Genomic DNA, 24,714 nt, shown 5'->3' with positions numbered 1-24,714 from the left:
CGCGCCTCCTCAGGAGATTTGGCTCAGATCTGAACCCATTTGATTTAGCATTAGGACCCTGTCACGACCGCATGTCCTTGCTGACGTCGACCCCAGGCAGGGTTCGAACCCACAAACTTCCACATGAAATGCGTATGCTGTAACCACGACTGTGTAAGCTAAAAATGCAGCACAAACCAACGCGTTTTGAGCTTGTAGATCTGCTACTAATTTTTTAATTTGAATCCTGAAAAGTAACAGTTTTGGACATAATAGGTTTCTACCCGATAGAGACGATATACTTTATTGGCAGAATCTGTTTTTTTTTATGAGCTTAAATATTTTCCATTCATGGTTTCTTGCTCATGGAGCACAGAAACAACAGATAAAGATGAGTGACAGTCATTTGGACTCATATCATGCCCAATAGCTGTATAACCAAATCATCTTCCAAACTTTAACATCACTTTAAAATCACTTGACAAGTTGACGTCCCTATTTATTTTAAAACGTACCAAAAATTGAACATAAAAAAAAGAAAACTGTGAAAATTGGGCTTAAGTGGTTGAGACAGCTACTGTAGGGCAGCATTAAAGTCATGTGCCATGAGACTGAATGAATGATAAGCAAGCAGGAAATGAACCAACCTCCTTGGAGTTCTGCCAGAGATAGTCAGCAGTATCAACAACAGATTGTATATCTCACTATGTCGTGGGCAGAAGAAGCATTTGGGAACCAAATTAGCAGCTGTGGTCGAACAGCGAGAGAGGAAAACCAAGTCCAACAGGACCCAGTGGGGTATACTTTGGGTATGCATTTTTTCTATAGGTGGTTTTAGTTAATAACAAATCCCCAACTGCTGACCTTCTTTGCTGACCTTTGAGCATTTTTCAGAATCAGGTAACTTTATTAGAATATTAGATATTATATACGTTATAATGACAGAGGCTTGCAAAAGTGCATGCAAATAAAGTCAGTTACTCTTTATTTTGGACCAATTTATTTCCAACCAATAAAAAAAGACTATAGACCAAATTTGCCACCCCACCTCAGCGGCTGCCGGACTAATATATTGTATACTGACACATAGATAGCACATTGGCCGCTGCTGCTCATTGGAGCCATACATCAATGTGACCATGATATAGGTAGGGGCAAGCCATGCCTCCTAATGCAGTGGTTCTCAAACTTTTTCATGCCAAGCAGGAGGTCTTTCGACAGTCTTTCCACAGTTAAAATCATCATAACTTGCTGAATTTGGTTATGTTAATGTTAAAATGTCAGACATATGTTATGATGTAGGATACTTGGTTAAATAGAAAATGTGGGATTGACACCACAACACTATCTTACATAGATAGTAACATTAATTGACATAAAAAAATAAAAAAAGTGAAGTCTCCAGGTACTCATAGACGACCCATGGCATATTTCTTGCCCCTGACAACATGGCGGCGAGGTAGACATACAGTATGATCCAGTGGCCGCATCTACATAATATCTATGCCCAGTCACAGTGCCTATGTCTATGCCCAGTCACAGTGCCTATAGCATTCCAGCCGTTTCCCTAGTGAGTTCTTTTGGGGCCCGATCTTCCACACAGTGATAACTGTCAGTTAGCCCTTTCGCAGTCGTCAATATCCATAGAGCTTTGACACAAGGACGCGCTAGACACATGGGCTGCATTGTCTCTGTCATGCTCTAATTGGTGGTATGAATGAAGAACATAACTGTGAATGAGCGAGTGACTATTACGTTGATATGTGAAGATATCACAGATGGTCCCACACTTACAATTTTCCTTAAAATTGTTTGCGTCTCTTCCAATCCATCATTTAAATAATCAATGTCCTTATAGTTTAAGCGCACCTTTTTTTTTAAAGGAATGGGAGTAGACCTTAGGGCAACAAACTGGCTCGGAGAAGGAATAGTAGTTCGGAGCATCCTCAGGTTGTACTACAACAGCTCAGTTGAAAGCGTTCGATCAGGCTGTGTTACGGCCTGGTACGGAAACGGTTCTGCCTGAGAAAAGAAAAACCTACAGCGAGTGATGCGGTCGGCAGAGCACATAATGGGAGGCGAGCTCCCCCCAGCTCCAGGAATTGTACAAGACGCGGTGTGTAGCCAAAGCCCAGCGCATCATCAAGGACAAGCACCACCCCCCAGCCACAAACTGTTCAAACCCCTTGTGATGGCTGACACAGCAGCCACACATAGAGACTATAATGTATGGTAATCTTCCTTTTGCTTTATATATTTAGTGTGTTTATTTTCAGTTGTTCATTATTAACCAGTTGAAATTACATAATTTATTGTTTAGTTGTTTTCTATGAGTTCATTTATGAGTTTTCTTTGAGTTCTGTGGGAGGTTGCTGACTGACATACATGGACGTGATGGGCTGGCCAAAGCAATTCTACAGCTAATCTGGAGAAATTGGACTGCACCACAGTCCCTCTGTACCATGGGGTGGGACAGGGGTTTTGAGTGTGTGTTTCAATGGTAGTCTTTGTCTTTTCCCCCTTTTGTGTTAACAGTGGTCTGACCCGTCCCTATATATGTCCACCTCCTGTGTCAATCTGGTTAGTTCAGTTTTCAGTTCAGTTGTGTTGTTTAGTCAAGTGTCTGTTTAGTTATTTAGTAATTTCCTTTGTGTTGAGCACATTTGTTTTTGTTATCAAACCATTGATTTGCAACAACGGAAAAAGAAAATAAATAAAAATAAATAAAAAAGAGAACAATATTTTAAAACCAAGATTTCCCTGTGTCTCTCCTTCCGACCAACTCGGTCCCTGACACCCCTACAACCATAGATATAGAAACCTAGATACCTCATTGGCCACTGCAGTTCGTTGGAGCGACCTGTATCGCGGCCGCCATATGAGAGGGGGCACGCTGCCACTCAAAGTGACTACGGGCCAATCACAGCGCGTCTTTTCCAGGACTTGTCAGAATTTAGTTGTCCCGCCCCCACCTGCCTCTGATTGGCCTACCGAACGTCCCCTTCTGTGATGCACGCGGAAGTTTCCCGCCTGCCCTGCGGAAGCGCGCCCGAAGTACAGATGCCTCAGAGCTGGAGGAGGCGTCTACCTTTATATGTCTATGCCTACAACAACCGTGGCTGGGCAAGGAGGCCTACCGCAGGGCAACACCACCAGGTTGACGAACAGCTTCCACCCGGCTACCGTCAGACTGCTGAACAAGGACTTTTGCTCTTCCTCTTGGCCCTACCTGTAGATTATACCAGGGACAGTGACTTTGACTTTTTTTGCACTTCCTAAATGAACCTACCTGCAGATTATACCAGCGTCAGTTACATTATGTGGTCGACACACACTGACACTTTGCACCGTAATCCCATGTACAACGTGCTGTTTTTGTTTTTTCTCGCACCTTATAACATCCATAGCGGATCATGAGTATATCTGCTGCTATGCTCACGCGCCTCAGGTACTTACCGCACCTATGTCTTACCTCAAGTACTTACCGCACCGGATAGATATAAAGTACTATGTGTAAATGTAGACAATGTGTTTGTTTTTATTGATCTCTCTCCCTCTCTTCCCCTTGTCCCTTCTTCTTCTTCCCTTTAATACCTTATGAAAATAACAAAAACGATGGAGCTTGCATAGAAACGAATCTCGCCCACTGTTTTACACCTGTAAACCTGTGATGTGACATTAAAGTTGATTCTGATTCTGATTCCAATATCTGCCTCTGAGTGATGCAATTGACTGATTCTTCTTGCCACTCCACCAGCTGGTACGGGCTACAGATCCACCACCCACAGGTGATCAGTATTATTTGCTTAGCATGGCGAGCCATCGTTTTAGCTTAAAGATTAAAATCTTTCTTGTAGGTGTGTAGTCTAAGTGTAGTGTAGGTGAATGCTGGTTTAATCATGCTGAGGATCGGATGAGTGTCTTGGGGGTGTTATTCCTGGAAACAAAAAGCTTTACCACAACTAATATTTATGATATCACTATGGTGATATTAACAAACAGCCAGTTTGCACCGGGTAAAAAAAATAATTGGGCTCAGCTAGTAGTCGACATGTTAACTGGGCTATACTGTAGTACAATATTGTCACAGTATGCCTGCCCTGCTGCCCTCCCTCCCTCCGGCCACAACAACCTCCCGTCCCGAAGCTAGCCTCTGAAGCCAGTCAAGAATCAGCTACATAAAAATGACTTTTTAAAGTGCCTGCCTCTGTTCAGGTTCAGGCCTCAGACTAGACTCCCATGTGGCTTCACAGCATGGCAGCACTGACACAAGCTACACAGAGCTAATTGGCCACTGAGAAACATAGAGACAGAGAGAGACTGAAAACAAATCATAAGAAAACAAGAAGAACCACGGTTCGATTTGCTGGGGTAGATAGAGGGGGAAATCCATGCCTGTCCTCTTGATATCCCCCCCACCCTACACACACACACACCCCCTCGTGGGTAATTCATTTTCATCGCCGGTGGGGATATTTGTTATCCCTGCTTCTGGACAGCCTGAATTATTTGTCATGCAATGCACGCTGTCTGACATGTTTGAATCAAAGAATCAAAGAACAATCAAACAAAAAACCAGAGCAAACTGGAATGCTGTTTGGCCTTAAACAGAGCATACACGGTGTCAGAATACCTCAGCACTGTGACGGATCCAAAACTAAGGAAATCCTTGACTATGTAGTACATATACAGACTCAGTGAGCGCAGCCTTGCCATGGAGAGAGGCCGCCACAGGCACACCCGGTTCCCAAGAGAAGACAGACTGTGGCACTGCTGCACTTTTCTAACTACCTGCCAACTGTAACCAAGAAAAACACAACAGCATTTCCCACAGATTACAAACACCCCAAAAAGATTTTGAAAACATGAAAATAACCACAAAAAAAAACCTCCCATATTCTGCTGCTGGGTGAAGTACAGCAATGTGCAAACACAGCAGCAGGTTTTGTGAGCTGCTGTGACAGGAAACGGAGGTCTAATGGAATACAACCACCGTAAAGGCTGTCAGTCATCTGGATTCCTGCACTATCTGCACCGTATTGATCTCGGTACATAGACCCACTGTACCAGAGCAGAAGCCTTGAACCACTTGAACCCTAGGATACCTATTCTGGGGCAAACATGTGGCATACAATTGCAGATCTACAATGCGTTGTGAGCTTGTAGATGGGATATTTTCAGCTAAGATATTTAGTGTCTAGAGAAAACAGCTGAGAGGGCCTAAAAGAGCCCTTGAGAATCCAACTAAATATAGGGTTCAAGTGGTTAAATGCATTTGTAAAAACATAATAATAATACTATTAATCAACTTTAGCAATCAGCAAAAGCTACATTTTAGTTAATTTAATAGTAGTTAATTTGACCTACTGTATTTGATTGCAGCGTTGCAAGGGTTAGGGTTAGAGAGAGAGAGAGAGAGAGAGAGAGAGAGAGAGAGAGAGAGAGAGAGAGAGAGAGAGATAGAGAGAGAGAGAGAGATTGATTATTTTCAGCCCGCACTAGAATGTGTGCTTAATCCTCCTTGGATGTAAAGACGGCCAATATAACTGGTTCTCTCATTCTAATCTAGGAAACGAATATGAAGACGGTAATGATCACGATGAAAAGTCACGACACAGAGAATGGTCTATATAAAGGGATCAGTGAGGATCACGCGAAAATAGACAGACAGACAGACAGACAGACAGACAGACAGACAGACAGACAGACAGACAGACAGACAGACAGACAGACAGACAGACAGACAGACAGACAGACAGACAGACAGACAGACAGACAGTGGGAAGAGAGGAAGAGATTGAGACAGAGAATAATGGATAGAACGTGAGAGAGATAGAGAGCAATAGTGAGAAAGAAAGAGAGATTTATTCAGACGATAATGTGGACAAGACAGTTATAGACAGGGCAGTGACATCAGGAGTAGGAAGTAGTATTATCTTGCTGCTGGTTGACTGCACCATTCATCAATACATAATCCATTTAATTTTATAATTAACAGTAGGAAGGCTTCCGGAGCAGTGCAAATATAGCTGGTTTTGAATGCTAGACATGCTAGTGCATTTATTGACCATGAGCCAACAGTCGATACAGTATGTGAACATACAGAAAGTGTACAGTGTACAACTATAGAAACGTGCTCCAGCTTGTGATGTCATTTCTCTATCGTTTGAACGGCTACCAGCACAGTCACATATTCAGAACATTTTTCATTTGAATGTAATTACATTAAAAAAGCAACTGGTATTGTTGTCTAGATATTCTGTATTACCTGTACGTACATCTTTTGAAGTTGTCCTTTATCTGTTGTCCTACCTTTACATAAAAGAGCAACATTGAACACAAGAAAGAGAGGGAAGCTAGAGACAGAGGACCCATTTTGTTTACACAGCCTTTTCAAGGCAGGAATGTTGTGCCATTATTCTGCCTCGCTGTTCATAATTGGGGGGCATTGTCGTGGCACCTTTGAGCTGGCAGCCGAGGTAGTCACAGAGCCAAATCAAAAAGGCACAGCCGGTACGGTGGGACAGGGTGACACGGGTGAGACGTCTGGTCTGTGCACCTATGTGCCTTGAACTTTGAATTGATTGAATACTTTATTAGCAGTTTGCCAAAAAAAAGCACAGGAAAGTACAGTTCAATACAAGGTCTGCTAAGAGTATTTTAAACCCAAGAAAGCCTATGGCTTGTTTCCGTCCTTTGTTCTCACTCCCTGTTTCTGTTTAATGTCTCATCAAATGTATTTCTGATCGCACAAACACAGATGTTTGAAATAATCAGCCAACCCTAAATGAATAACAAATACATACATCTTTTGATGTATTTTTTGATCTGTATTCTGTGAAATAAATACATGGGCTAGCATTGTAAGTGTAGCTTAACTCGATTATAATATCTAGCGACGGCTATCACTTCAGGGAGTGAAAAACAGAGAGAACTAGAAATACAGCATTGTGGTCTTATGGCTCCGCTAACCAAACGCAGCTTACGGTACATCCAAGTCTGTCCAGCCCAGGAGTCTTCAACGTTTTTTCGGGCCAAGGACCACTTAGCTGAGAGAATTCTCCCCCAGAATAGGGATGTGACGGTTTATGAGCAACTTTGGGCTTGTTTTTTTGTCAAGTCGCTTGTAAATATTGGTATTTCCTAATGTTGTTTAAACCAGTAGTTCTCAAACATTTTCATGTCAAGGACCCCAAAATTAACGTGTATTTGTCCACAGACCCCTCATCTAAAAATATTTTGTGCCAGGGATCCCCGTACCAGATTTGTGTTGTTAAAATGTTTCGAAAAATATTCAAAATGTTTTGCTTTTTTTTTTTCAAGATTTGTCTGAAAATAGCAGATCTACAAGCTCACAACTCGTTGCATCACGACACGTTGGTTTAAAGTGCTCATAGTCGCTTATTTCTCTCACAAAATCTGGCATAAACACTGGTGGAGGCATAGAAAGAGAGCGAGCTAGTGAGAGAAAGGGAGAGAGAGTGAATTACGTTATGAAGTAGGTTTTCTAACTTCAGAATGATCGAATAACGATTGGAAAACAGACTTTGTGTCGCTCGGTGAAGGATAATGCTGCAGTACAGTTTGGTCAAGTTGGAAATATATTCACAGATTTGAACTTCTGTGATCAATAGTTCATACACAAAACATTGCAGTATGGGTCAGACAACAAGCTACAACCTCATTTTCATCAGAACCAGCTGTCCCCCAAGCTGGACAAAATCACATTGGCCACCATGTCAAGCTGCTGGCTGTGATATATTTCCCTCAAGTAACCCAGAGCTTCCGTGACTCCAGTCTGCTACATTGTCAGCGCATTTTGTCTTAATTTAATTCTTCATGCCGCAAAAGGTTTTTGGCCACCCGGCCTTCACCAAATATGTCTTTACCTGAATGTTTACAAGATAGGAAAGGTAGTGTGTAAGGTCTTGAGCCAATTGTTTGTTCATTTGCCTAAACAAAGCGTTGTAAAATAGCTGTTTGAAGGCGTTAAAACTATTTTTGCATTATGCAGTGGTCTCCCGCCTCTATTGTTTTTGCATTGGATTTTTGCCTCCTTGGGAACCAAATAGGACTTTTTTTGTGGTACAACTAGGATAACACACCAGAAGGTCAGGCCACAGTGCTATAGCCTACCTACAAACTGAATTAGTCTCTGTATTTTGTGAAATAAATGCATGGACGAATAGTTGTAAATATAAAGAATTTAGTACTGACTACAGCGGTCCAGAAATGTAACACTAGTCTACGCTGTTGTGGAGACCTTTGATTCCGGAATGCTGGCAGTGGCATGCAAAGTAATTGCACCTGCATGGTGGCAGGTTTGTTTGGTTATGCGTTAAAAAGCAAAGCCGACATTGTTACGCCTCTGTTGCATATTGCATAATGCTCTGTATAAAAGTGCCTAGAAAGAGAGCGAGAGGGGGGGATAAGTTTAGTTTAGGTGTATGAATTAAGAAGAAATAGGTAATGAGATGCTAATGTAACAACAAAGGACTGTATGCCCTGCGGAGGGAGCTCTGCTACAGATCAGTGTGATCATAACACAAGCAGGGAGTTGAATTGAAAAACACCCTGTACTAAACTACCGCAGTGCACACCGATTCAATCAGGTGCATATACTGTAGTCTGATTAAAAGCAAAACACAAATGCATTAGAGTGATTCACTCTGCTCTCCACCCCACGAACAAATGAAAACAACAGAGGCAAGGCTTGAGAGAGAGAGAGAGAGAGAGAGAGAGAGAGAGAGAGAGAGAGAGAGAGAGAGAGAGAGAGAGAGAGAGAGTGAGAGTGAGTAGGGGGGTTTAACAAAAGCATAGAATAAAAAACACATCAACAAAGAGAGATTATGCTACTGTAGCTTGTTAAGTGAGCACAACACGTTCCCCCTGATGTGTAATTTATGCTCCATTGTACGGCAGTACACTGAAAATAGCCAACATGTCGTGACACATTGTGAGCTTGTATATCAGCTAATTTCGCCATGCGACACCGTCGTACGACATACCATAAATCGAGCTTGAGAGAGAGCATGTGTGTGTTATACAACTAGATTCTGACAAGTCCCGGAAAAGACTCTGTGTCCCGAAAAATAACGGCGCCAGTAGTCACTTTGAGTGGCAGTTGTGGCTAATGCTCAGCCCAAAACATGATTTACGATTCTGTGCCTATCGGTACAGAACTCGAACGGCACTGAGTCGGCTCAAGCGAACTTCGCAACGTTCGGCACGGCGACTCGCTCGCCTGAGCACGCTCGGCGGTGTCTCTCGTGGTCGTGGCTCAAGTTCGCTTGAGACGGCACGCCTACAAAACTATAGTTTATCGTCAAAAGATTTGTCTGCGGTTGTTGGAAAAAGAGTGCCGGCAGTGGGGAGTCAAAGGAGGTTGGGGTTGACAGTCTAATGATTAACGAGGCATGCCACCGGACCAGGTACTGGAATAGGGTTTTGAGCTGTATTAGAATGTGACAACTCCCCCTCCGTCCCCTCTGCCAATCGCAAAGCAGGCAGGGCGGGGCTTGGTAGGATCTAGACTAGTTACCATTAAATAATACGCCTGCATGTGGAGACGGAAAGCATCCATGTCATTTGCCGGTGTGAAATGTAACCTCTGTCATCAACTACTGACCCCAGTCCAAAGAGAGGGAATTAATTAAAAAGTCATTAAAAACTGGAAACACACGCCGCAAGCATACACACACGCACACACACACTTGCTTATCACATTACGACGGGCATTGCATTGACTTACAATCCTTCTATATCCCATTACCCTAACCTTAACCATAACCAACCCTAAATGCAGCCTAGCATAATTGGGTCCCCAATTTGACATGCCATTCCAAATTAACCGGTTTAATGTCTAAGAAGTGTCCCCAAATGTCCCCAGATATGTCGGGAACACACACACACTCATACAGTAGACACGTGCATGCGTGTGTGTGCGCTCTCTCTCTCTCTCTCTATCCCATACGCTGAGAATAGCAGTGGAACAAAATTACACAATACAATGTAAAAGATTAATCTTTTCCAGCTGACCACATACTGAGGCCCTCTTCTTCCACAGCAGAGTGGGATTGGAAGAAAGAACACGAGGAACGAGGGAAAGAAAGAAAGAGGGGATGGAGAGAGAGAGAGAGAAAGAAAGAGAGAGAGAGAGAGAGGGAGAGAGGGAGAGAGTCATTGGAAAGAGTAATGTTACTTAACAAGAGATGGACTGGGAAGATTACAGATGAGAACAAATGGAGATAATGGCGGAGAGCAGAAAATGACAACCGGGGGAGGATAAGACTGAGAGGAGAGCGAGGCTCCGTACAAAGGAAAGACAATGGCTTTGGTGTGGGAGGAGATAAGGACTTCAATGTAAAGAAGAACGGGTGGATCGATAATGCTTGGGACGCGCTAATATACAAGGAAATTAGTTCTTGAAAAGAGCGATTGCGGAAAGAGGCAATCTGTGTAAAAAGGAAAAAAAGTGACTGGGCAGTGCTCAAGAGAATGTCAAACAGCATACTGGAGGAAGGGAGGAACACTAAAGGCCGAACTAAGCCCTGGGATATTATGGGATGCACCATAAAATATTAGAAAGCTGAGAAATCATTATAACGAGTCCTCAAGAGGACCGTTGAGAATGCACCAGATATGAAGTACAGAGAGAGAGAGGAAAGAGGGGAGAGAGAGAGACACAGAGAGAGAGAAAGAGAGAGAGAGTGTATAATTGAGCTGAAGCAGAATCTTTAGGGAAGGTGGAATGTTTATGTTGTAAAGAGATAGGGCCGTATCACACAGGTGTGTAATGTAGAGGAATGATGGAATGGAGCGGTTCATTTCAGAGAGGCTGGTGGAAGCACCTCAAAGAGGCTCTCTATAAAATCAATATAAGCATGTTTTCAGGAGGATGTTGTAAATGAGCACCTGTGTGCAATAAAACAACAACAAAAAGCTGTTAAATAAATCATTTGGGAGTTTCACATGAAGCCAGTTTTGAAGGTTTATGCAGTAGAGAGTTGCACCTCGTTAAATAGTGGGGGAGCTGGTGTAGAACAGGATTGCGAGTCTGCAGAGCTGTGTTTACTACAGCTCAACCTGTGGGACAAAATCTTGATTCTAGTCCACTGTATCCTAAACAATGGGTAGGGACCCATTCTGGGGTCGTGGACCCATTTTTGTGGGTCGCGAGTAAATATCCCTTTGTTACGTTTTGTTTTATTTAAATAAATCTATATTTATTTTCAAATATATATAGTTTTTTCAAATTTCTGAAATTTAAAAATAAAAATTGCTTGTGTAGCAAAGGTTTGTGTATTTTTGTACATTTGGGTACCGGGGACCCACTCAATTTATCTTTTTGGTCCGGAGCTGAAATGTTTGGGAACCCCTGTAAATCTAGTCCACCCCCAGCTCTATAGTATTTGGTCATAGCCTACTAATCTACTACAGCAAAAACTCTCTTCTTTGACCCAGTGTGACTATTCTCAAGTTACTGAAGAAAAAATACCGTTGCCTTTTGTATGTGTATTGTTCTCAAGTATATCCAATGGCTACAACAAAAAAACGTGCACGGAATCCTAATTAAGAAAGAAAAAGAAATAAACAGCTAACTCTGCGAAATCTGCCAATGCTGCTTAGCCATAAGGACCCGTCGTTCTCAAGTGTGCTAGTAACACAGTGAAGTGAAGCAGCATAATTGGGTTTTTCCGTAGTTAATTAGGTCATTTAATTAGGGTACACAACTGAGCACTCCATCAGATCATTCAGGGATTAGAGAGAGATGGTCGTGGGAAGACTAGAGGAGTGGAGAAGAATGACAAGAAGCAAAGAACTTAATTCATACTCTGTGTCCAGCAAAAATAGCCGATTTACAAGCTCACAACGCGTCGCGGATGCGATGCGTTGCGAGCAACACCGTCTTACGTCGAAGTATGACTTAGGCTTAAGTAGTCACCGAAGAGGCCCTTTGTTACGATATCTCATATAGATCAACAAATCCTTTTGACTCATGTGATAGATTCACAAAGTGAGAGGAATTAGCTTATTACGCCAGTCTAATCACAACACCAGTGGTTTAATGTTTTGTTTTGAGGCACTGTGCTGGAAACAGGAGTTCGCTGATTCGCCTCGATTTGACGCCTTTCTTCGTTGATCTGAAAAGTCAGTTCTGTGACATGAAAAAGTAGAATGATGCGAAAAGAAATTGCGAAGCGGAATAAAATAATAAAAGCAAGCTAGGGGACGTTCGAGAGGTACTGGGCTGTAAAATGTGCTTTCATTTTCTATCACATTGTTATAAGTGGCTGCGTCAACCATTTGCATAATCCATATTGTGTTTGACCAAAAGTATTCCAAGAGGAGCGTTCAGCGTGCAAACAAGTACCTCATTACTGTCAGGTTATAAATGCAAAGCATGCATCATTTACACAGTACTGCTCAAGCTTCAGCCCAATCTCATCTTGGCCCACTCTTGCAGACAAAAAGTTTGAGGTGGCATTTTTATTTAGGCCCAGGTGATGTTGGCCAAACTTCTCAAAGCAAAGTTCTCTAAAATTTAAAGTTTTTCAATATAAAAACAACATTAATAGAAGAAAGTTATGTTAACCACTTTAACCCTGAGGTCCCTATTTTAGGCATGTAATTCTAGGTAATTTCTTTCTCACAAATTTTCCAAAAAGTGAAAATAGCAGATCTACAAGCTTACAATGCATCGCATTGTGCTCACAATGCATTGCTATTTTTGGAAATATATTTAAAATATAAAATCTGGTTAAGTGGGATTGAGTGGTTAATAGCAATCTCATTGATCGATTTATCCAATTGGACCAGGCTGGAATTATCCTCGGCCTGCGACATGCAGAGGAATTCCAGTAATCATGGAGTAGCATTCCCTCATGCATTGGTAACGACATACCAAGGCCTGCAGCGGCGTGAGTGACACTCACCTCCACAAGGAGAAAGCAGGGGACGATGTAGGTGCTGGTCTTCAGCAGGCTACTGTCTACAGACAGGTTCAGGCTCCTCATCGCTCTCCTCTGTCCTGACAGCCGGCTCTCTGTCATCTGTTGGGTCAAAAGGTCAACATGGAATAAACATTCATGATAATACTGAATTTGATCTGGTATTAACGTGAAGAGCAGAGCAAGAGTTAGTAGGTTACCATGCAATAAATCTGTGACACCATCAAGAGGACTTTTCTAAGTCCTGTTAGCACCCCCTACAGGCTGAGCTGTTCCTTACACAAAACCAGACTACTTTTGGGTTTGAAACAACCAACGTTTGTGGGACTGCAAAGATAATAAAAAATAAATGAAATCATTATTATAGCAGCATGAATGGTTGGGGTGAGGGCATTGCAGTGTTGATTTGAAACACAGGCACTCATTTGAAACTATGACGAAAAATGTCCATCGACTAAATAAAAACGAAATAAACACGAAATAAAAACTAAGCTATGAAGACTAAAATATATATAATATATAGACTAAATATATTGACAATTTCATCAACAAATAAAAACTAGACTAAAATGTTAGTGAAGGACAAGTGGTCATTTTATGTTTGGTTGCGCTCGGGTGTTGCACTCTGAAAATAGCAGATCTGCGAGCTCGCGACGCGTTGTGAGCTTGTAGATCGGCTATTTTTAACTGTAGATTTAGTCTACTATAATCTTATGATATTTAGTCGACTAAAACTAGACAAAAACTAAAACATTTCAGATCACTAAAATATGATAAAAATATTTAGTGATCTAACACTAAATGGAATTTTATTCAAAAGACTATGACTAAAACTAAATACAAATTTGCTATCAAAATCAACACTGAGGCATTGTAGAGGAAGCTAGAGGAAGGTCCTAGGGTTCATCCTGCAATCCGGCCATTCGATTTTGAGATATCTTGTTCTATGCAAGTGGATTTTTTTGCCTCAAGGCCATAGTATACTCAAGAAGAAATATAACTTTTGGAGCACTGTGGGGCATCGAGGAGCAAAAAGACACGGTGTGAAGACTTCTCCACATGCTGTGTGTGCAGGCCACCAGGTGGAACTTTGTCTTTCATCTTTCTTGTTCTGTGAGCTTCTCTCTCAGCAAAATATAGGCCAAATTCTATGGCTGCTTATTTCACAATTGCAGCAGCCAGCGTTTCATTAATTCATATGGGCCATATGGAGGATGTACACGGCTATAAGAGCCATGGTGGTGATCCCCAGACGGCAGCAGTGAGGAGTTTGACATCCTGGTGGGGGTGTTGCAAGGAGACACCCGAGTCCCCTTCCTCTTGATTATAGTCGGTGGGCTATGATATGCCCGTAAGCCAGTGGATGGGAGCGGGAACTCACAGTTCTAGAGCAGTGGCTCTCAGACTTTTTCATGTCAAAGACCCCCAAATAACTATGAATTTGGCTGCAGACCCCCCCTCTGAAAACCTTTTGTGCCAGGGACCCGCATACAAGATTTATATAAAGAAAAAAAAATCTGTCACAAATGTTCAAGATAATTCTTTTTTTGCAGATCTACGAGGTCACAACACGTCACGTGGCGATGTGTTGTGTGCTTGTAGATCAGCTATTTTCAAAGAGCCAATGTAAATAGCCTTAAAGCGGTTCAACAGATTGTTACGCTATATTAATTAACTTTGAGAACCCGCGTGCTCTCTAAACAATTCGCTGCCCTTGACCTAGACTATTCAGGTGACATCTGCCTGCTGTCTGGCCAAGTGGAGCAAGGAACACAAGCTCCTGAACAGTGTGTGGAGACAGGGTGTGCCAAGACTGGTCTTGGCTAAGCGCCAAGGAAACCAAGGTTATCACCTGCAACAACAGGACAACAGGAGGCACTGCGCTGAAAGAAGTCAATTTGGCTTCAAATGCCTGGGCTCACGGGCCAGCTCATCAGACCACGACAGTAGCTTAAGAGAGGAAGATGCCAGCCAGCTGTTTGTTAACAGGGGGGTGCCTCCCTGTCAAGCTCTTTAAAAAAATGTTATGTAAAAATTCCTGTCCGTCAACTGTGTTGAACAATCAACCCTGTGAAGAGTTCTAATTGGTTCTCTTCCATGATGTGGAGACAACAGCCTCTACAGACTGTGAGCTTATTATGTGGACTGGCTGTAGGTTGGACTGTCATTGTCATTTGGTATGTGATATGGACCGTGAGTCTGAAATGAAGATTCAATTAAAATCATCATGCTTCTCCTCTGCGACTGTAGTGTCTGTTCTCCTATAATGGCTGTGAATGCTGGACCCTGAAGCCTACCCTGCAGAAGTCTCTGGATGCATGGGTGCTACACCAGAATGCTGCGTGCAAGGCAAATGTATTTGTATAGCACAATCTCAACAAGGCAATTCAAAGTGCTTTACATGAAACAACAAGCACAATAAACACATTATAAAGTGCAGTGCTAAATATCAACCAGATGTCACCAACAAACATCTGTATGGGGGGTCCAAAATGATGGACCATATGCTAGGGATTTTTGGTGACTATAAACCCTGTTTATTAACAACCCCTTTCCTTCCTCACCAACACAATTTGTGAGATAGATATTTGCATCCATTGGATATTAATGATGAAGGAAATAATTCAACACAGTCAATGCTGGAGGATAAAACGTTAGCCTAATACTGTAGTTGTATAATCCAGTGACAGTAAATGACACTCTTTTTTTGGGGTGGTTATTACCCCCGTTTTCTCCCCAATTTAGTTGCTATGCCAACACACATCTCTGCGTGTTGTCACTGGCACTGCTGTTGTATCCAACTGGCTCACCTGCCAGTGAGGAGCCCCCACCGGGGGGACTTTAGACTAGAACGTCCGTCCAACTCCTCCCACCCAACACTCCCTGCTGACAGGTGACGCCCCCCATCCCGTAGGAGTATGTGCAGTGACAAATCTCGCTAGGTTTTTTTTATTTATTAAATGAGTTAGACTACATTAGCCCATGAGTAATTTTTGTTATCCACCACCGCTCATTGCCTGCACAAAATGTCAACAAAAGGTTTCTCCATGATAGGTGAGTGAGTGGCATTTAAGAAGGTGGCTGTGAGGCAAGTGTCAGAAACTGTGTGGTGATTAGCTGCACAGTCAGTGTGGTGTGTAATTAAAATACCATGTGCACAATTACTGATGAATAAGACCTGTCTTGCTGCTCAGCACCACAGAAGAAGCCTAAACCATTAGAGTGGAGATAAAGACTTTGAAACAGAAGAGGAACATGAGTGCGTGACTCATTTTTTAATAATGTTGGCTAGCTAATATTTATTTTGCAAACTAGACAAAGTCAAATTGTCACGACATGTAACCATTCAACTATTTGTACTGTTATGTACTTTTCAGAAATTACAGTGTACATGATTGATCTTAGGTTGGCCACTAGTTGACAAATAAAAGGAGCAGAAATTGTAAAATATATTTGGCCAATGTCAAATCTAGCTGGATCTTCTGATTTAATTTCCAATACATTACTTATGGTTATAAAATGCCTAAAAATGTAGTGTTGCGTGCACATTTTGTCTCTTATTCCTCTGCACACAGAAGAATGAAGCATGGGCCACAGACATCTAATGCTAGATGTCGTTGCTGTCAGGCAGAAACCTTGTATCTTCATATTTCAACCTTTTATGTAATGCCCTGCTTTGTCATACAACAGTGTCACAGAAGAGTAGCATGATGCAACGCGTTGTGAGCATGTAGATCTGCAATATTTGACAAAGAAGTGAAAGTTCTTAGGTCTGTCTGTGGGTTTTATATTGAACAAATGAAAAGTACTAGCACAAGCTTGTGACTAAATAATAACTGGTTCCAATGGAACAAAGGTTTTTTTTTTCCTGCAACGATATCTAACAAATGATACAAATTCACCATTACAAAAAAGCAACTGGGGAGTCCTTGTTGCAAGGCTCCTAGGAAGTCTATAACAGCTTCAACAGTGGCACTGCCCTGTCGTTCGTGATGCGGTGCTTGAGAGGAAGTCGATGGCTGCCCAAACTGGCATTTAGCAGGTTGAGACCATGAGACAATGGTTGAGATTTCCGAAGAGAGTCCGAAGATGAGACACATGTTCTGTCCTCGAGGTTCTGGCTATACAAGGATGTCATTCAGGTCCAAGAATTTCAGTAATGGAATCCATTATTCGAGGGAAAGTCTGGAAAGCCAAGTTCTTAAGGCTGAAAGGCATCTTAAAGGGCACAGGTGTGTAATCAGTGGGGAACCTGTCAAGGACATATGTTCCACCCCATGCTTGGTCCTGTGGTCAGGAAATTCACAGAGTAACTCGGTGGACTTGCAGGTGGTTGCAAGTGCGCTGGACAGCATCATGGCGGAATAACCGCTGAGTCCTTTGCATCAGTGAGACAGCAGTACTTTACATCCAAAAGGGAGAAAATTAGCCGCAAGGAGGGGTTTAGTCACTATTGCCAAAAACAAAGTCCCAGGTGAAATGTGGCCTGTTGAAGCATAGGCTCATCCAATGTTCGTGGCCTCGAGTCCATGACCACCTTTCCCTACCCGCACTTAAAGGGCAGATATGGTCCGGTTCCTCGCTTCTCCCACATCACCAAAAAACTGCATTGTGGGCAACATTTTATGGCCTTCGAGCCAAACCGTGCATGAGAGAAGTGCTTTGATACAAAGCAGTGATTGTGGGCCGCACAGTGGCTTTGTTGGTTATAGGTTAATGGAGTTGGCAAAAGGTCCAAACACTGAAACTATTTTCCCGGCTTTAGCCAAAGCACAAAAGTTTGTAATGGACGGCCGTCGCTTGACTGGAATGACCATGCATGCATGCATGCAACAACAACAGTCTGTTGTTGTAACATCTAAGCCAACAGCTCTGACCCGACACACACACGGGAGGACAGCACTTTAAACTGCCAGCTGCTCGGTCTACCTCACAATCCACCTGTTCACAGCATTTATTGTGGACGGAATGCTGTTGTTTTATTTGCCATTCAGTGGTTTTACATCTCCCATAACGCCTAATGGAGTTTTATGTGCACTTTCGTGATGAGAAATGGGCTGGAGCTGACACGGGATTCCGTTATGGACAGTATTTCCGGCAAGCATTATGAAAATGAAAGAGAGCCACTGAGGTCTACAGGTAAAACCACTGAATATCCAAGTGGTTCTCAAAGTGGGGTACAGGGACCCCCAAGGTGTCCATGACAGGGTTACAAGGAGTCCCCCAGCTACGTGATTGATAGTTAGGAACCAAAATGGACCCTTACAGGTACATCACTCTGATTGATTCCACCAGGGGTCCTTGGGGGGCGGAGGGGGGGAGTTTACCAGGGGGTCCCCGGCAAATTTTGTTAATATAGCGTCACAACCATTTGAAGCACTTAAAACATATTTTATACTTTGACTATTTGAATTATACAGTATATAAAGAAAACATTTTAACTCAAATCTTTGCTTCTGGCTCACCATGCCATGCCAAGTACCATCCAAGACTGACAGAGGCTGGAAGAGCGGGTGAGGGTGGGGAGGGGGTGGCAGGAAGATGGGATGGAAGGCCTCCTTTGTGAGATGCCCTAGAGCCTAGGGTTTCCCACATGCTCAGGATGCCTTTAAAGCCTGATTTATATACTCTGTCGTGTGATGGTGTCACTCTCCGAAAATAGCCGATCTATAAGCTCACAACGTCTGAAGCAGTGCTTCTCAAAAAGTGGGGTCCAATGGATCCCCAGGAAAATGAGGAACCATTTAAGCCCCTTTTAAAAAATAGCAAAAACAGCCGATCTACGAGCTTGTGAGCTTATAGATCTGCTATTTTCAAATAGCCGATGTATACAGTACTCAATGTATAAAGTGCTCATGTGGCCTATAGGTCTAGGTTTTCCTAGACCTGATTGCTTATTTCTCTCGCAAAATCTGGCAAAACTGGTGAAGCACCCTCACCGGCTGTGCCGGCGAGCTGTTGTTGTTCACTAGCCTCTCAAGTAAAGCAGCGAGTGGCTTTTCCCTTGAAAGGAGAACGCCGTTGTAGGTCTGTATGATGTTTTCATGAACACAGCAATATCTCTTTCAGAAATAACAATGGAATAGAATGAAATGCCAGCCTGGTGTAATCACAAAGTAACAGTTGAGTGTGTTTGTGTTGGCCCCAGTGTGGTGGTGCAGGAATCAGTCTTATAACACTCGTTGTGCTTTTGGTAGTAAGATTAATAAAAAGTTAATCCTTTGTTATTAATAAACTCAAGATCGGCTCTTCAGTGCCACAGAATAAATCATTTTGTCCTCGTCTTTTATTTAATAGCAATATTTCCTATTTGTCTGCAAGAACAGCCGTAAATGAACACACTCACACACATTCGCATACGCACACGCACACACACACACACACACACACACACACACACACACACACACACACACACACACACACACACACACACACACACACACGTTTGTTACTATATTTGTGAGGACATCCACATTTTGGAACGGTGATTTTCTGAATGTAATTTTTTTGGGGGGAGGGGCATTTTTTAACCCTAAACCTCCAGTCAAAAATAGCCGAGCTGCTGCTATTTTCGGTGCGTGACACTGGCACGCAACTACGTATCTTCTAATCCTAACCCCTAAACCTAACGTCTAAATGCTTCATTCTAACCCTAACCCCTAAACATAACATCTAAATGGTTCATTCTAACCCTAACCCCTAAACATAACATCTAAATGGTTCATTCTAACCCTAACACCTAAACATAACATCTAAATGGTTCATTCTAACCCTAACCCCTAAACATAACATCTAAATGGTTCATTCTAACCCTAACCCCTAAACATAACATCTAAATGGTTCATTCTAACCCTAACACCTAAACATAACATCTAAATGGTTCATTCTAACCCTAACCCCTAAACCTAACGTCTAAATGCTTCATTCTAACCCTAACATGTGAGCCTAACCTAGCCCCTATTTTTCTTCTTTTTTTTCAAAATCATAAAATAACCATTACTTTTTGTGAGGTCCAGGAAAATGATGAAACACACAACAATATAAAGTGTAATGTGTGTGTGTGTGTGTGTGTGTGTGTGGGGGGGGGTAATTAGGTTGAAAGGAGGAGAAACAGAGTGGAGAGGGAGTAGCAGTGATCAAAAACAAAAGCATGGCAGAAAGAGATGAGAGAGATGAAGTGCACGACGCAGACATTTGGAGAGGGTTCAGAAGCAGAGAGACAGTGATGGGCTGAGAGGCGAGCAGAGCAGACTGCAATGGGAATAACAACAGCTAGGGGGGATACGGTGGGAGAAATGCAGATAAACAAAGCCGGTCCCTGAATTGAGCTCCGCTCCTTACCATGCCAAGTACCATCCAAGACTGGCAGAGGCTGGAAGAGAGAGCGGGTGAGGGTATGGGGGGTTGGCAGGAAGGTGGGATGGAAGGCCTCCTTTGTGAGATGCCCTAGAGCCTAGGGTTTCCCACATGCTTAGGATGCCTTTAAAGCCTGATTTACACTCCGTCGTGTGATGGCGTCACTCTCCGAAAATAGCCGATCTATAAGCTCACAACGTCTGAAGCAGTGGTTCTCAAAAAGTGGGGTCCAATGGATCCCCAGGAAAATGAGGAACCATTTAAGCCCTATTTTACAAGCTTGTGAGCTTATAGATCTGCTATTTTCGCATATGTTTTTTTTACTATGACATGCACCAAAATAGAGAAGGTCGTTAATTTCACCAGCTAGAAGGTAATCCAATGAGAGAATGTATAAGAATAACTATTCAGATCATAGGTTTCTCTCTCGCCACCTACAGTATAGGCAGTTCAGTCAGATAACTCACAAATAGATTGAGACCAATAATAGCTTGAGAACATTTTATTTATAAAATGTAAATGCAAGCGTGAACATTATATTTGATCTTGGCGTTCAGGCTCTGCTTATACATTACTCCCAGCTCAGCACATTAGCAGACAACCATTTAAGAGCAGGGAGATATACATCTATAACAAACCCCCCCTCAGGGGAAACAGAACCCTTAGGCAAAGCAGAGCCTACTGGTGGTGCTGGGAGCAGATGAAGCACATACAACATCAGTGACAACACTGACAACAGGAGAAAGTGCAATGAACCACTTTGGTAGAGGTTTGGGTTGTGTAGTTACTTTGGCATGATGCAAATCCAAAGGTGGACAAGAAATCAAAAATAATTGCCTGGAAATGGATGATTCAAAATATGCTCCTCGTTGACTTACATTGTACGGTGAAATAGCTCTCAAAGTCACTCTTTTAGCACATAAACGAACACAAACAAAGCTGATTCAGACAATACAGAACATCACAAAACCCAGTACTGTTTATTTTTTTTAAAACAATTTTAACTTAAAAATAGCAAAATCAACAGGAAGTTAACATTTTATTAAAGAAACTAACTACTGGGTTTTGTGACGTTCTATATTGTCTGAACCAGCTTTGTTTGTGTTCGTTTATGTGCTAAAAGAGTGACTTTGAGAGCTGTTTCACTGTACAATGTACTGTAAGTCAATGAGGAGCATATTTTGAATTCTCAATTTCTAATCAATGGAACAATTATTTTTGATTTCTTGTCCACCATTGGAGTTACATCATGGCAAGGTAACTACACAACCCAAACCTCTACCAAAGTGCTCTTGCCCTTTAAGTAGACCGCCAATTGATCAGCTGCTTGTCACATCACATACAGTACATCTCCCACACACACAGAGCTGCACATGCATGTAAACCTCTCTGTCCTTGGCACCCCATCTTATTAAATGGAGGGTCAGCAGCATAGTCCTTGCCATGTAAATGTTTGAGAATCACCGCTCTAAAGGGTGTTAGGCTGTTGCTCGCTGTACTTCTGGGAGCCATCAATGGCAGTTTTCTGTTCCGCAAGGTTGACTTCTAATGCACTGAAGGACCTGTGAACGCCTGTGTCAAAACAGGGAGAATTTCAAAGTGTGATTCTATTCATTCACATGTAGCTTTGGTTCTCTGCTCAGATACTCAGTGTTGGAAAAAGTACTCAGATAGTATAAGAATATCTTGTAAGTAAACGGTGTGTATTAAAAATGTTACTTCACAGAAGTATTGGAATCAAAATATTAGGGGTGTGCCGATATATCGTCCCGCGATATATCGCGATACGTTTTCGCGACGATATGTATCGTTTTGGAAAAAAAAAATATCGTTTTGAAAATTTTTTTTTATTTTTTTATTTTTTTTTTACACCAATCAAAATAATCAGGCATGCAAACAGCCCCGAGGTGAAAAGGATGTTTTTTTTTTTCGGGTCAGGTGTCACACTATTGCCCTATTTGGATTCAAAACGGCTGAAAAGCAACAAGTTTTCATGTCTGAATAATGCAAAAACAGAATTATTTGTTTGCATTTCCTTTTTTTCTCCCCCATTTATTTTCATAATAAAAAAGTGCGTATCGTATCGAAATCGTATCGAAGTTGTGAGCCAAATATCGTATCGTTTCGTGAAATTAGTGTATCGGCACACCCCTACAAAATATACTTAAAGGGATGTCCAGAATGTCTCATTTCACACACAACAATGTGTCAAAGATTTTCAAGAATAGCAGATCTACAAGCTCACAGCGCGCACGCACCGCAGCACGTTGTGCGCTTGTAGATGTGCTATAAATAGCCAAAGTATAAAATAGGGCAATATAAGTACAACATTTGCCGAGATGCAATGGAATAGACGTGCACAGAGTATCGAAAAATGGAAATACTCAAGTAAAAAGTAAAAGTACAGTACTTGAGTAAATGTACTTGGTTTACTTTCCACGTCTTGGCGCGTGTGAAAGCAGGGAGAATTCCACAGTGTGATGTCTGTTCATTCAGAGTCTATACTCCCTCGTCTCCCTGACAACAATTATCTCACTGATTTTATGTCTGGAAGCTGTTCGGTGCTTCCACTGCCCTGTCAGCCCTTTTCATCAATCCATGAGCGTTAACCCTTCAAGACCCGGAAAGCATCTGTGTCATTTTAGATTTTAGCTCTAACCATTATTTTATACTTTGGCTATTCAAAAATATCAGATATGCAAGCTCGTAGCGCTGCACCGAGTGCTGCGCTACGAACTTGTAGATCTGATATTTTTGAAAAATCGTGAACTTTTTTGCAAATCTCTGAATATATATACATTTTCAAGCGAACATCTTTTTTTTCTTTTAAGATTTATTTGGGCTTTTATGCCATTATTGATAGGACAGTAGACTGACAGGAAATGGGGAGAGAGATGGGGAGTGACACGCAGCAAAGGTTTGGGATTCGAACTCGCGACACGACGTCAGGCTGCCATTACAGCCTAGGGTGCCCGGACCGCGGCCCGGGGCCAAGCAAACATCTTTAACTCAAATCTTTGCTTCTTCTAAAAACTGTTAGGATTTAGAAGACATTCGTAGAATCGGCCTCAGGTGTTCATGGGTTAAAGGGAAAGGTGAAGCGGAAGGCCACCGTCCGTGTTTGGTGTGGAACTGGAACACACCCAGTATTCCTTCAAAGCAGTGGTTCACAACCTGTGGGCCGGGGGCCCACATATCGAGCCGCCGGAGAGCACAATCCATTGACTGATCGTTAAAAAATAAACATGCTCTGGCCCACCCATCTGACCAACCTTAACACCAGGGTGCCGTGTTAAGATGTAAGATGGGTGGGCCGGCCAACGCCTCGCCGAGTGGGCCCTGGTCCAGAAGAGGTTGGGAATCACTCTCTCAGCCCTTTTCACCAATCGATGAGAGTTTAACCCATTCAATCCCAAACGCATCTCATGGTCATTTGGCTATTCAAAAATAGCAGATATACAAGCTCATAGCGCGGCAGAGCTTGTAAATCTGCTATTTTTAGAAAAATCTTGAAAATGTGTGCAAATCTTTGAATATCTATATTTTTTAATCAAACATTTTTAACTCAAATCTTTGCTTCTAGGGGTCCCTGGAACTAAATGTTTTGAGATGAGGGTCCGCGGCCAAATACATATCATTTTGGGTGGTCCTTGACATGAAAACGTTTGAGCACCACTGATATTATAGCAACATACGTTTTTCAGAAACCTGTTAGGATTTAGGAGATATTTTGTAGATGCGTTCCTGGGTTGAATGGGTTAAACTAGGGAAGGTGGGTGACGGAAGCCACTTTATTTAGTTTGGAACTCACCCAGTTCCTTCAAAGACATGCTCAAAGATCAACAATACGTCGAATTCACCAAAAAGGAAGCAAACTGATAAATATTGGAACACGTCCACTTCCTTCAAAGCACTCTCTGAAAACAAAGTCCACAGGAGGTCCAACCACTTGCACAAAATTCACAATATATTCGAGATACAGAAGCTATTAGAAGTTGACAAACGCCTGCATAATTAAAAAATATATAAATAATAATAATCCATAATTAATGATAGCAGTCTAAAAATAGCGTTATTTCAAAGCCTTTTTTCTCAATTGGGGCAGTTCAAAGCAATGACCTTTCCGAGCTTATTGCACAAAAACACAGTCAAAATGTCATTGTTCATTCTACTCAGTATGTGTAAAATTGGAACCCATGTAGGTTATTACATTGTAACAGTCTGAGTGCAGAATCAGAGATGGCTCCATAAATCTACCAGTTGAATAAAATGACAAAAATGATAAACATTATATACGGTACTTTAGGGTTCTACTGTAGGAAAACTAAGTGCATTATGCATTTAAGCGCAGACTCAAGATGCTCTGTGTTTTAGAGACACTGAGCATTGAGTCTGAAGCATTTAGTTTCATGTTAGACACAGACAT

The 24,714-nt window shown here is 42.2% G+C and overlaps 1 protein-coding gene across 2 annotated transcripts in view; it reads right to left on the bottom strand.

Moving 5' to 3' along the window:
- Positions 1–24,714, bottom strand: part of plppr2b (phospholipid phosphatase related 2b) — an 85,691-nt gene that overhangs the window by 57,750 nt on the left and 3,227 nt on the right. For both annotated transcript variants that reach the window (XM_084079430.1, XM_084079431.1), the window contains exon 2: positions 12,915–13,031. In XM_084079430.1, coding sequence (XP_083935556.1) covers positions 12,915–13,031 — 117 coding nt within the window. The remainder of the gene's footprint in view (positions 1–12,914; positions 13,032–24,714) is intronic.

Source organism: Gymnoscopelus microlampas (assembly GCF_963454915.1).
Source record: "Gymnoscopelus microlampas genome assembly, chromosome: 2".
NCBI classification, from domain to species: Eukaryota; Metazoa; Chordata; class Actinopteri; order Myctophiformes; family Myctophidae; genus Gymnoscopelus; species Gymnoscopelus microlampas.
Note: the sequence above shows the minus strand (reverse complement) of the source record. Positions and strands in the feature narration are given on the sequence as shown.